Below are 13353 nucleotides of genomic sequence, written 5' to 3'. Positions count from 1 at the left end.
TCACAGCTGGGACATAAATTACAAGTAATCATTGCTTTTTTAGGTTTGTTTTATTTTTGTTTTGCTTTGCTTTCTTCTGTTTTGTTGTTGTTGTTGCTTGGGGTTTTTTTGTTTGTTTGTTTCTTTGTGTGTTTTGCTAATGTGACCTAAAATCTGATAGAAACAACATAAGGGAGAAAAGATTTATTTTGCTCATGATTTGAGAGATTTCAGTGTATCGTAGTGGAGAACAGTGGAGGAGCAGGTAAAAAGTACATTTCTTTTTGGATAATGTCATTCCTTCCCTCTTTCTCTCCCATCCCACCTACAAAATAGGAGAGAATGTATGGAGAATTTATGCCTTTCACTGAAAAGTTAGTAGTAGGAAGGTGAGTCTCTGGTATTTGTTATTGTATTTACAAATGCTCAAGCAATGGTGGCTTAACAAAAATTAGAAAAATTTCTGTATGTCCTTAGTGCTTTGTTTCTTTATTAATGAGAAGAAAAGTTATGCGTGATTATATTACGTTTCTACTGAGGAATAATGCTTTCTCATAAAATCCTAACACAATATTCTCACTAGCATTCTAACCACAGGTTAGATACATAATTAGATAGGAACATGGATTTTAAAAAAGATTCAAATCAGAACAGGGTACATGTAAGGGGGGAAAATATCAAGTTTTTATTTGGTCTAATTGCTCTGGTTGTCATACAAACAGGGGGATGAAAGAAGGATAAAGGGACATCACTTCAGCCCTCAAAATAACTATAGCGCAATCTCCAGTACCTTGGAACATGGTGGCTTATAGTACAAAAAAACTCTGCCATGTGTTCTGAGACTGGGACCTTGAGATGGGGAGATAACTTTGCATTCCCAGCTTCCTGAAATCCAATCACAAAAGTCCTTTCGCTGGTTTATCAGAAACACTCAGCTTGCTGTTGCTGGATTTGAAAGATGGAGGAAGACAGGCACCATCTAAGGAATGTGAATCTCTAAAACCTGGGCATTGCTCTTAGCTGTTGTGGTAGCCAAGATGCTGACTGGAGCCAGTACAATGGGATCTCTCTCCATCCTGCCACAAGAACTAGGGTATTCCTACCAACCATCCAATTGAGCAGGGAAACAGATCTTCCAATTGATCCTGCAGAAAGTAACCTGGCTGATAGGCTCACCAAACATATGACCTATAAAAGTATATGAAAAACCTTGAGATGATCTGTTATTGAAGCAGCAAAAATCATCTGCTAGCACTAGTGTGGTAACTACAGAAGTTACAGATGATCAATGATGATAACTAGAGGTTCAGGGCAAGATGTGAACAGTGTAGGTGATAGTGTTCCCAAGTTCAGAGAGGCCTGGAAAAACCTAATTTGCCACACTGGTAGCTAACCAGCCCAAAAGAAAAGCAAAACTACTGCTGTGCTATTTGCTCTCACTGCACAGACAAGTGAGTGTTCCCAAAGCCAGAGAGGAACAAATGCAACTATGGAAACTGCAGGTCTGCCAATGTGCTTTTTAGAGAAAAAAAGCTACAACAACCACCACAGGGGGTGGGAGGGGGAGGGTCTTATCTTCTGACAGCACAAAATCTGGTACTTCAACTTATTTGCTTTGGCTGCCTTAAAGGTTACCAGATCCAAATCCATTATGCAGAAGTAACTCCTTCCTCCATCCCTGCTCCTTCTTCCATTTTATAGTAGCTTTAACACTAAAGCCCCTTCAAATCCTTTTCCAAAGTAAGTGGGCACAATACACACGAGACACTGAAATGAACTATTTGGTTTTCTAGTGCACCCAGATTATTTACTCTTGGCTACAAGTGAGAAAATTAGAATAAGAATAAAACAAAAACTATTTCTAAAAGTATAACTACACTAACAAATCCACTTTCCCTCCACCCCTACACATGTGTTTATTAAGATCAAACTTGGAAGCTGTGAATGGAGCTACCTTGTAGAACATTTGCTTAGTACACTAAGGTGCTGAGGTTGCTCTCCAGCAATGAGAGATCAAAGTTAGGTGGCATGGTATATTCAGCATGTAATCATTTTTTGTGAGGGTAAGGCAGGGTCTTGCTCTGTAGCCTTGGCTGACCTTCATCTCATGATCCTCTGACCTCATGTTAGGATTGTAAGGATGGATAACCATACCTAGCATCATAATAAAAAAAAAATTAAAGAACACTGATTGAAAAACAATAGAAATCAATGAATTTTTTCTAAATGGACCGTATTATAATTTGCCAAGTGATGATAATAGTAGTATTTGATAATAATAGTAATTGGCAATTAAGTTCAAGATGAAAAACATGGGCAATTATAAGTCTGAACTAGTGTAAGAGTATCTCATGCTCAGAAAATGAACCAGGTTCAAAAAAAATAACAATAATGAATCACAGGTGCTGAGGTCAATAATGAAGAGAAATTAATTTCAATTAATAGGGCAGTAAAAGAAATGTCTGACTATGGGACAGAGCAGCTCCTTAGGGGTGACCTGTTACAGGGGCTATTTCTGGTAGCCAAATATTCAGCTCATATCTTCAATCTCCCAGATACTAGCAATGACCTCTAGGGCTGTCAAGAACAGATAGACACTTCTATTTGTGTCACATTGTTCCAGGTGCTGGTGGCTCATGCCTATAATCCTAGCTACTCAGGAGGCCGAGATCTGAGGATTGCAGTTCAAAGCTAGCCCAGGGAAGGAAATTCCATGAGACTCTCTATCTCAAAAAAAAAAAAAAAGGTAAGTAATTATGAAAAGTTGAAAAATGAGACAGCAGCAAAAGCACTTGGCAAAAAACAATGGTTCACACCATAATCCCAGCAACTAAGGAGACTGAGAACTGGAGGAGGGTGGTTCAAGGCCAAGTCAAGCAAAAAGTTTTCTCCTATCAATAATGTTTCCCAGAACCCAGGGCCACTGCTTAACTAAGGTAAATTAATTAATTTTGCTTTTCTAATCCAAAGAAAAAACTGCCATTTGTAATAAATTAAATACCCTAGTAGTCTTTTGACAATTTTCAAAACTCCCTAGAAACTGATTTATGTTTGGTCTCTACTGTTTGGATCTTCCATGCTCTCCAATGGGGTGGACAATTGGTCCCCAGTATGATGGTACTGAAAACCAAGGGAAACTTTAAGAGGTAGGACCTAAGAGAAGGTATTCAAGTCATGAAGGCTTATGCCCTTAAAGGAGACAGTGGAACTCAGCCTCTTCCTCTTCCTATCATTTGTGCTTTGTAATCCTGAGGTGAACAGCTTTGCTCAACCTAGTAGCCCTGCCAAGACACAAGTTCACAACAAGAGCCCTATCAGTCATGGGCTGAAACTCCCAAACTATGAGCCAAAATAAACCTTTTCTTCTTGTAAATTGATTATCTAAGGTATTTGTTACAGTAACAGAAAGTACCATAGCCTCATTCCCAGAGTTCATTCCAGAGTAAATATCCTACCTTTATAGAAGCAATATGAAGCAAAGTCTCTCCTCTATGATTTCTTTTCCCAACCACAAGGCTACTGGGCGAGAGCTTCATTGTCGAGGGGCTGGACATCATTCGTCTATATGTTGAACTATTCAGTGAAGAAGGCAGTGTTGGTGGTGAGAGGCTAATGGAGTCATCTGACATGTTACTGTTTCTCCTCCTGAGTGTGTCATCCACTGGAAGTTTGCTTGAAGATGAACAATCAAGCAATCGTAAGTTTGCCGAGTACACTGTAGGTTTAACAGAACCTCTACGAGTGCTGGGAACCCGGCTTCTACTCCTTTTAGGAACAGGCTGAGAAAGTCTGTTACTAGATCTATGTTTCCCATTACAACCTAATGTCAAAGATGTATTAGAAGTATGATCGTTCTTATAGACCTTTTCAGAAGTCACTTCATTCTTACTTTCAGTGTCTGGAGACACTGTATGTTCAGCCAATGGCAAAGAGACTTCAGTCACATTTCCACATTCAGATTCTGATACGGAACAACTTTCAATTAAGTCTATTCCATCACTTTCCTCTGGAGTAGATAAAACAGATGGCTGGCTACAGAAGGACACTATCCTTTCCTTAGATTCATCTTTAGACATGAAGTCACTGCCTTCTTGTTCTGACTCTATGTTCCATTCTTGGTTGATTTCAGCTAAAGTTCTATTTGTTTGTTTTTTTGCAGGTGTTGTAGATGCCTTTCTAGCTCTCTTAGAAACAACTGTGGGAGGAGTTGTAGATATGAATTCATACATTGAAGTTGGCAGAGCTTTATCATCTGTTGTCTTTTTAGGCTTGGTTTGCACTGAAACTTTATTCACAACATATCTAACCCTCTTACTTCGAGGACTAAACCACATTTTTATTGAGTCTTTCTTGTTTTCCGCATCATTAAATATCCTTGTCCTAGATGTAGCTTCTTTCACATCTGAAAGAAAAAAGAGAAATCTGTTAGAAGGATTCATCTCCTCCTCCTTAAGCAACCAAAGAATTTTGTTTATAGCCATCCTAAGTGTGTGGCAATTGATCTGGGTGCCCTTTTCTCTACTCCTAAACTATAGATGACTTGAGAGGAGGTAGATAGTACCTCACTCAACAAATGTTTCCTGACTTCTATGTGTGCCAAACAATGTTACAAACACTGAAGACAAAGCAATTTACATTCTACTGAAGGTAGATAGAAAAGTAAGAATATAGTATGGCAAATAGTAAAACACATATAAAACAAATATATATATATATATATATATATATATATTTAAAACTAAGAATAAGAATATATTCATAAAACAAAGAAAGAAAAAGGACAGATGTGGGATTTAATAAGTATAATCTAGTAACTATAACTAATGCCTTATTTTTTAAAGATAACTTGCAAATCATTCAACATAATTCACTAGCCAACAAAAAAAGGGAAACCATGTAAATTTGCTCTATAGATGGGGGAGGGGACTGGGGGAGCATGAAGGGGGAGGGGGAAAATTAGCAAGGCACTGGTAGCTCATGCCTATAATCTCCACTACTCAAGAGTTTGAGATCTGAGGATTGCAGTTCAAAGCCAGCCTGGGCAGGAAAGTCCATGAGACACTCATCTCCAATTAACCACCAGAAAACTAGTAGAGCTGGGACTCAAGTAGGACTAGCCTTTAGGAAAAATAAGCTCAGGAATAGTGTGCAGGCCTGGAGTTCAAGCTCCAGTATCAGCACGTACACTTGTGTGTGCCCATGCATGCACACTCGCGTGCACATGCACACACACACACACAAAAATAATTTTGAATGGAAAAAAGTGAAATGTAACATAAAATACTAGTTATGTTACCAATTATTTTCTACTTCTTCTAGTCATTTTTTCACAAAAAATGTATCATTTGACAATTTAAAATCAGTCCAATTTTAATTCTCAGGATCAATTCCTGTTTTGAAGTATACATGACTTGTACATTTTTTAACAAAAAAATCTCAGATGTGATCCTTAGCTAACAATAACAAAAACTATTACACTACATTCCAAAGGAGCCATCACTTCCACCTTGTGAAAGTAGAATGCTCCAGTGAGCCCATTAAGCAGACAAACCCAGCTGGAAGCAGAAATGTGTATTTGAGTAGAGACAGACTCCCACACAACTTTTTCACATTGGTAACTGTACATCTGCTGCTCCATAAAGTGTTACTGAGATAGCATCTTGAGAATCAAGACAATCAGAATGACATATCCATTCACACAGAGACTTTACATCTCAATTCAACAAAGACTTTCTTTTCAGTGATAAGTAGATTTCAAAACCAAACCATTTCTGATATAATCTCAAAACTAGAGGAAAGGTCAAAATGAAATGCTGCCAGGATTATCTTTTAAGAAAGACTCAGGATTACAAAGACTTAAAGGTTAATCCTCAGGTAGTCCTGTTTGATATTTTAAGCAGAGATGATGACATTTTCAATTAAAAACAAGTCAGATCTGGAGGTTCCCAATGTTTGTAATTCTTACAAAATGCTATAGTTTCTAAGCAGTGTTACCATATTTAAGTGACTACAACTCCTAAGTCTAAAAAGAACAAATTACATACTCAGGTGTGTATGTTTCTTAACTTATAGAGGAGTAAGTGATAATTTCAGAGTACATACTTATATATTTTGTAAATATACACCATTTTACTGGCTATTATGTAATAATAACTTTGCTTAAGAAGATTTCAATTATTTCACTTGGTATAACTAAGCAAGAACCACAAATATGTCTCTATATTCCAAATTTTATACAGCAAATGTAAGATAAAACTGTAAAAAAAAATTTAAGAAGGTAAAATACAAAACTGCCTGCACATAAATCAAATTATTAACAGCAACAACCATTTTTATGGGTGAATGCTTCTAAACTGATAAATTATCATATTCATGTTATGAAGAAAAAGGTTAGTATTTTTCCCCGTGGATAGTAAATTTCTTAATAATGACATTTAAAAGATTCCTACGAAGTATTGAGGACCAGAGATACATGTGTTACTAAGGAGCTACTGAGCCAAGTTTTTTCTTAATATTTAATAATAAACTATAAAAGAGAAGCAATTAGAAAATGAGTTCACCATCATTAATCTACATCAAAGGATCATAATGATGTATATTGTGTGCCTTTCAAATTATTCTCTATTATAAGTTTCACAACATAGAGAAATCTCTTTGATAACTAGTCTCTTATTTTAAAAAATCAAAGAAAAGTATTTTGCTTACCATCTGTGTAACATGAATGCTTTTATTGAAGAATAATTATTTTGTGAGTAAAGAATATTTGTCTCCTTAAAAAAAAACACAATTCAAACACTCATGTTCACTATGATAAAAAGACACAGCACAGCATATATGAAACACTGTGCATGTAGTCACTTCAGAAAGGCAGCATTTCTAGCTAAACCAGAAAGCATAAAAAAAAATTGTGACCCAATGAAAGCATAATCAAAGTAGGTTTTTAAATGTCACCAATACCGGCATGTACTACAGAACTTAACCAGCACCTTGCAAGGTCTAATTTAATAGTTAAGTTCAAGAGAAAAATGAAAACTTTTAAATAATTCTTATTAGTAGAAAGTAGACTATGTTATAAAGAGTAAGATAAAATTATTCATAACTGGCCATCAGAAAAAAATTGACAATCTCTTCCCTTAGGAAAAAAAATCTGTTGAAGTACTTACAAACTCATTTTAGTACACATACTATAAATCAGGCTTCTTTATCTCCAGTATAACATATACTATCCATGATTTGACAAGTTATAATTGTCTACCTTAATTATAGTAATTATAGATTATAGTAAATGCAAGTAACAAGGTTCATTTGAAGAATGAACTACAGAGTTTTTTAAAAAAAGAAAATGTGAGAGATGTCCACCTATTCCACTTAATTTGTCATCTTCAACATGTGATCACATAATAGGGTTATATAATATAGAAGCCAGACTTTAGGTATCACTTAATCTAATATCTTTATCTTATAATGAGATCATTTTCCAATCTCATTATGAAGACCAACTATAATTGTTCTCAATTATTGGTTTCTTCTATTTACTATATAATTTACTTTATGCCACGTTAGTTTATCTAGTAATTACTTTCCAAAGAAAGGGACTACATAAACGTACAAAAATTATATATAACTATAAAGAAGCAAAATGTTCCAGATAAACAATCCCAAATACCTTCACAAACTGGTTTAATATGGAGTGCTGTGAAGGGAAAAGTTGGTGACAATAAAATTTACACTGAAGTAGGAAAAGTTCTGCTCCATGGAAAGTAATATGCCTCGGTGGATATGTTTCAGTATGTTTATACTTTAGTTTATTGTCACTTTCTATCAAGGTAAAACAGAGGAGCATGTCACCATTATAAAGGGAATTATGTAACCCAAAATCAGAAAACTTTTTTAAAAATTATTTTAATTGAGTCTCTAAAATATAATTTTTATACAACTCAACACACATAATCTTTACTTCCAACCAAAAAAACCCCCAAAAACCAAAAACCAGAAAACCAGCTATTCTAAACGGAAAACTAATAAGCAGGAAATGTCAAACATGATGGCTCTGAGCAACCTTGGTCTTTAATCTTCTCTACAGATCCAGGAACAAAGATGGTCTCATAAGCCGGGCGCAGGTGGATCACACCTGTAATCCTAGCTACTCAGGAAGCTCAGATCTGAGGATCGAGGTTCAAAGCCAGCCCAGGCAGGAAAATCTGTGAGACTCTTATCTCCAATAAACCACTAGAAAACTGGAAGTAGTGCTGTGGCTCAAGCGGTAGAGCACTCGCCTTGAGCTGAAGAGTGCAGGGACAGCGCCCAAGCCCAGAGTTCAAGCCCCACAACTGATCAAAAAAAAAAGATGACCTCATAACTCCTAAAATTCTGATTACATGTTATCTAGAAGAAGAAATTTCCAATTCATCAAATGTAAGGACATTAAAGGTAATAGTGCTAAAATCTAGTAAGAACTAGTCCTTAGTTATTACTCTTTTTGGGGTATGAGTGGGTGGTAGGACAGTTAAAATTCAAAGTCCTCATTTTACTCTTGAGAGCTTGTTTGAAGGTGCTAGGAAAGGCATACAGGTAGGTACTCCTAAATTCTTGACCAAAGAATGACCCTCCTCTTCCATGCAAACTGGGAGGGGCATATGGATCAAAAGAAGAAAGGAGCACCCACCTAGTCAGCCAGATCAGCTGAATCAGTCTTGCTCATCAGTAAAGTGACAGATGTCACAGCAAGATCACCTTCTTATCTTCACTCTACTCTTATAACATGGAAAATAGCACAATTCAGTGTTTAGGGAAAAAAATTACCATAATTCTCCCCAAGACTATTTCTACTTACATGAGAAAGAAAATATATTAAAAAGCCTAGCCATACCTAGAACCTTGTTTAAAACTTGGTTTGCCTAAATAGTTTCTTCAATGATGATTCATCAAGGCATTTCATATTCCATTGTAAATAAAGTAAGAAAACTATACAAATGATTTAAAAGTTGTCCACTACAGTGAAATTTCTAGAAATCTGTTTTATTCCTCTTTGTCCACCAATAAAGCTAGTACCATAGTATGTAATACTGGATGACAGTTAATCTACAAAAGTTATTTTAAAACTTCCCCTATTTTTTTTATTTTTTTTTATTTTTGTCGGTCTTGGGGCCTGAACTCTGGGCCTGGGCACTGTCCCTCAGCTCTTCAGCTCAAGGCGAGCACTCTACCACTTAAGCTACAGCGCCACTACCCCCCTATTATAACATAAGTAAAAATAACAAGTTTCTTCAATGGATTAAATTTTGTTTTTCCTTCTGTCTCTTCAATTGACTTTGAAGCACTAAATTCGTCAGAAAAAATGGGTCATTAGATGTAATTAGTTCAAATAAGCTTTATTGAAAGGAAATAAAAGGACTGGAATCCTTATAAAAAAGAAAAATTTGATATAAACACTCTTGTAAAAAAAATAAGATAAAAATAAGATAGTCACTTAGATATAAGCCAAGAAGAGAGGCCCGAGAGAGACCTCAAAGAGAACTAACCCTGTATTCAGCTTGATCTTAAGACTTCTAGCTCCAGAGCTGGAGACAATAAATTTCTCTTAGTTAAGTCACTTAGCTAATTTATTACAGCATCTCTAGTAAATGGAGAAGAGTCAAAATAGCATGATGGTTTCCAGGTGGCATCCAAATTTCAATGTATGGTTACTAATCCTAATGAATTATATACCATTAGAATACAGCAAAAAACACTTCTGTGTTCATGTTCAAAATGTACAATTAACTCAGGAAGTCTGGTCCTTCTACACTGACAACTCAGAGCACTGCCAAAGATCCGTGCATTAATCCAATCCAAGGAGTCTATGATAGATGATGGAGCCAGATTATACACCATACTTTTCAGCTAGAAAATCAAGAAACATTATCTTTAAACAAGTTGAACTGAACTAATGATTAAAAAAAAAAGTCTCACTATTTCACTATGTTCTTACTATCTTTTTAAAGTGGGAACTTTTTAAAATGTATATATCTGCAAATAGTAAAACAACTGCCACAGCATATTGTATCATTAAAAATGGAGTCTACACCTGGAAGCTAGGGCCCACTCCTAAAATCCTAGCTATAAAGGCTGAGGTTAGAATACTGGAGTTGGAAGCCAGTCCAATGAGAAAAGTCTATGAGAGTTTTTTCTCCAATTAACCAGCAAAAAGTAGAGCTGTGGCTCCAATGGTAGAGCACTAGCCTTGAGCAAAAAAGCTAATGGACTGTGCCCAGCCCTGAATTCAGGCAACAATATTGGCATGTGCGCACACACACACACACACACACATATACACACAAAGTCTAGTACAATTTTCCAAATGGAAACTTTTCACAGACAGGTTATGAATTAAACCACTTCTAAGAAAATGAAACTCTGGTCAATAAGACAAAATATTTGCCTTGTTTTCTTCTTTTATCCTTGGTAGCTGAAAATAATAGTACTATGTTATGCTCAAAATACAAAATATTTATGAACAGAAGTCCCACAATTTTATATTAGTATGATCAAGCATTCATAGCATCTTATCAGGCAAGAATAGGTTCTCCTATAAACACATATTAAAATGGTATGATCTGGTCAATAAAAGACAGCTCCAATATCCAATTATGAAGATTCAAAACACTTTTACTTTCTTTTCACAGCTAATTAGTTCTCAGCAGAAAGCACAATGGGAAGATATATAGTTAAGACACAGAGACTAAGAACAATTTGAAAAGCATTAACCCCCATTTAAGTAGAAAAGAAAATGAGTATTAGATTTTTGCTCTTTCACAACATGCTTATCTAATTAATACAGTCTAGAAAAGTGATCCATGGAAAAATGCTGCAGTCTATCTTGCAAAAGTATATTTAAGTGAGTTAAACATTATTATGGACAAAATCCCTATTCTATATATACTCTATGCAAATGATCATAACTGTAAAAACCAGCCAGTGTAAAATAGTGAAAAGGGCTCTGGACTGACAAGTAAGAAATGGAGCTGGGTGCCAGTGGCAGGCTTATACCTGGAATCATCCATACTCAAGAGGCTAAGATCTGATGATCACAGTTTGAAGTCAGCTGGGGCAGAAAAGCCCATGAGATTCTTATCTCCAATTAACCAGCAAAAAAGCTAGAAGTGAAGCTGTGGCTCAAATGGTAGAGCACCAGCCTTAAGCAAAAAAGCAGACAAGAATTCAAAGCAAGGATCCAAGTCTAAGCTCCAGTATACATACATGTGTTCCCACCTCTCAAAAAAAGAACAAATAGAAAAGAAACTGGGAAACCTGCTTGCTTTTGATAAAATGTGACTGCAGTCAAGACCACTTAACCTTTCTGGACCTTGCATCTCATTTATAAAATAAGGGAGTTAGATCTAAATATGTTTTCTATCATTTCTGAAAATGATTTTAAAATAAACACTATAGATCATAATATCTAATATGTCATTCAGAATTCCAGATCGATCTTTTACTTTATGTATGACTGATACAAATCATCAGCTACTTAACTAATAGAGAGACAGTGGCATTTCTCACCTGAAAGCTCATTGTCATGGAGGAGATTTCGAAGCTTACTACAAAGGTGGATCATGCTGTCCAACTGTCTGTTTATCTTGACATCTAGTACCCAGGCTGGAGTGTAACACACAGGACATCCTGTTCCAATGCAGTCACTTACACAATCACTTCAAAAGAATTAAAAAACAATTGAGCAAAATCTGAACTTCAAGAAATAAATATTAACCAGAGTATGAGAAGTAAATGAAGCAGTTGTTTTAACACATTAATGGTCAATTGTGAAATACAGTTTTAACAAGATTAAAATAGTTCGCTGTAGAGTATGACATAGATACAAAATAGAAACCTAAAGTTGCCATATAATTTGCTGTGATGAAACTTTACTTAACCTGGCATCAGTCTATGTAACTTCTCCTTTAAATAAAGCTAGTTACGCCAGGCGCTGGTGGCTCACGCCTGTAATCCTAGCTACTCAGGAGGCTGAGATCTGAGGATCAAGGTTCATAGCCAGCCCAGGCAGGAAATTCTGTGAGACTCTGATCTCCAATAAACCACTAGAAAACGGGAAGTGGCATTGTGGTTCAAGTGGTAGGGCACTCGCCTTGAGCTGAAGAGCTGAGGGATAGCACCCAAGCCCAGAGTTCAAGCCCCATGACTGACCAAAAATATAAAAATAAAAATTTTAAAAAAATAAAGCTAGTTTCTAAAGGGTGAGGGTACAGATAGAAACGTAAATCAGTATTTACCTAATCTATACATCTCAACATCTCTTAGCGTAAACCTTCACACTACTTACCACTCTACTTCATGGAAATAATGCAGTTAGTACAAATAGACTGGAACTATGTTTGTGTTTGGCCAAGTGTCTAAAGGCTTTAAAGTGGTTTTCTGAAAAGATACCTGGCTTTTTCACGTCGTTTTATAACCATAGACTCCATTATCTCAGGTTATCGGTTTAAACGTTATACTGTTACAGTCTCATAGTTAGGAGTTAGAAACGCATCATCAATTTAACGAAAATATATACATACTACTATTCTTTAAAAGTGGGGGAGATAGGGCTGGGAAGTTGGCTCAGTGGTAGAGCACTTGCCTTGCATGCTCAAGGCCCTGGGTTCGATTCCTCAGCACCACATAAGCAAAAAGAAAAAAGCCGGAAGTGGCGCTGTGGCTCAAGTGGTAGAGTGCTAGCCTTGAGCTGAAGAGCTGAGGGACAGTGCCCAGGCCCAGAGTTCAGGCCCCACGACCGGACCCAAAAAAAAAAAAAAAAAGTGGGGGAGATAGTTCACAATATCCCCTGAAGCCCACTTGTGAATTCTGGAGGGTCAATTTATCGACTCCTTCCATAGTCTTACTACACATACTAAAAAAACACATCTCCCCCAAGCAAGACATTAACCCACTCATTTGTAGGTACAAAATTTGTATAATATGAACTATCCTGACTAACCCTGTGGTTTTTCTAATTTTGTATTCTTGTCATTTAGCATGATTGCTAAAATAAAACTACTCAGAAAGTTGAAGATAAATTTGTAATCCACACTGCAGCCAGGAGAGATATGAGTATCTAGTTCAATAAATACCCACACTCTGTAGCAAAGAAACTTTTGTGAGTTTGTCCTCAACACTACATAAGCAGAAAAAGCCGGAAGTGGTGCTGTGGGCTCAATGATAGAGCACTAGCCTTGAGTTGAATTGCTGAGAGACAGTGCCCAAACCCAGAGAGTTCAGGCCCCATGACCAAAAAAAAGAGGAAGATTTTGGGGCTGGGAATATGGCTTAGTGGTAGAGTGCTTGCCTAGCATGCATAAAGCCCTGGGTTCAATTCCTCAGTACCACATAAACAGAAAA

The 13353-nt window shown here is 36.4% G+C and overlaps 1 protein-coding gene across 2 annotated transcripts in view; it reads right to left on the bottom strand.

Annotated features, from left to right (window-relative positions):
- The window catches only part of Bard1 (BRCA1 associated RING domain 1), a 72035-nt gene that overhangs the window by 45568 nt on the left and 13114 nt on the right, over positions 1-13353 (bottom strand). Inside the window, exons 3-4 of one of the 2 annotated variants that reach the window (XM_042679363.1) lie at positions 11521-11669; positions 3435-4381 (exon numbers count right to left, since the gene is read on the bottom strand). In XM_042679363.1, coding sequence (XP_042535297.1) covers positions 3435-4381; positions 11521-11669 — 1096 coding nt within the window. Of the gene's footprint in view, positions 1-3434; positions 4382-8644; positions 8693-11520; positions 11670-13353 lie in introns of those variants that run through there. The other variant, XM_042679364.1, reaches the window with a different exon arrangement.

The sequence above is a fragment of the Dipodomys spectabilis genome, unplaced genomic scaffold (assembly GCF_019054845.1).
Source record: "Dipodomys spectabilis isolate Male_0828 unplaced genomic scaffold, ASM1905484v1 ptg000051l, whole genome shotgun sequence".
Taxonomy (NCBI): domain Eukaryota; kingdom Metazoa; phylum Chordata; class Mammalia; order Rodentia; family Heteromyidae; genus Dipodomys; species Dipodomys spectabilis.
This window is presented reverse-complemented; position numbering and strand designations above follow the sequence as displayed.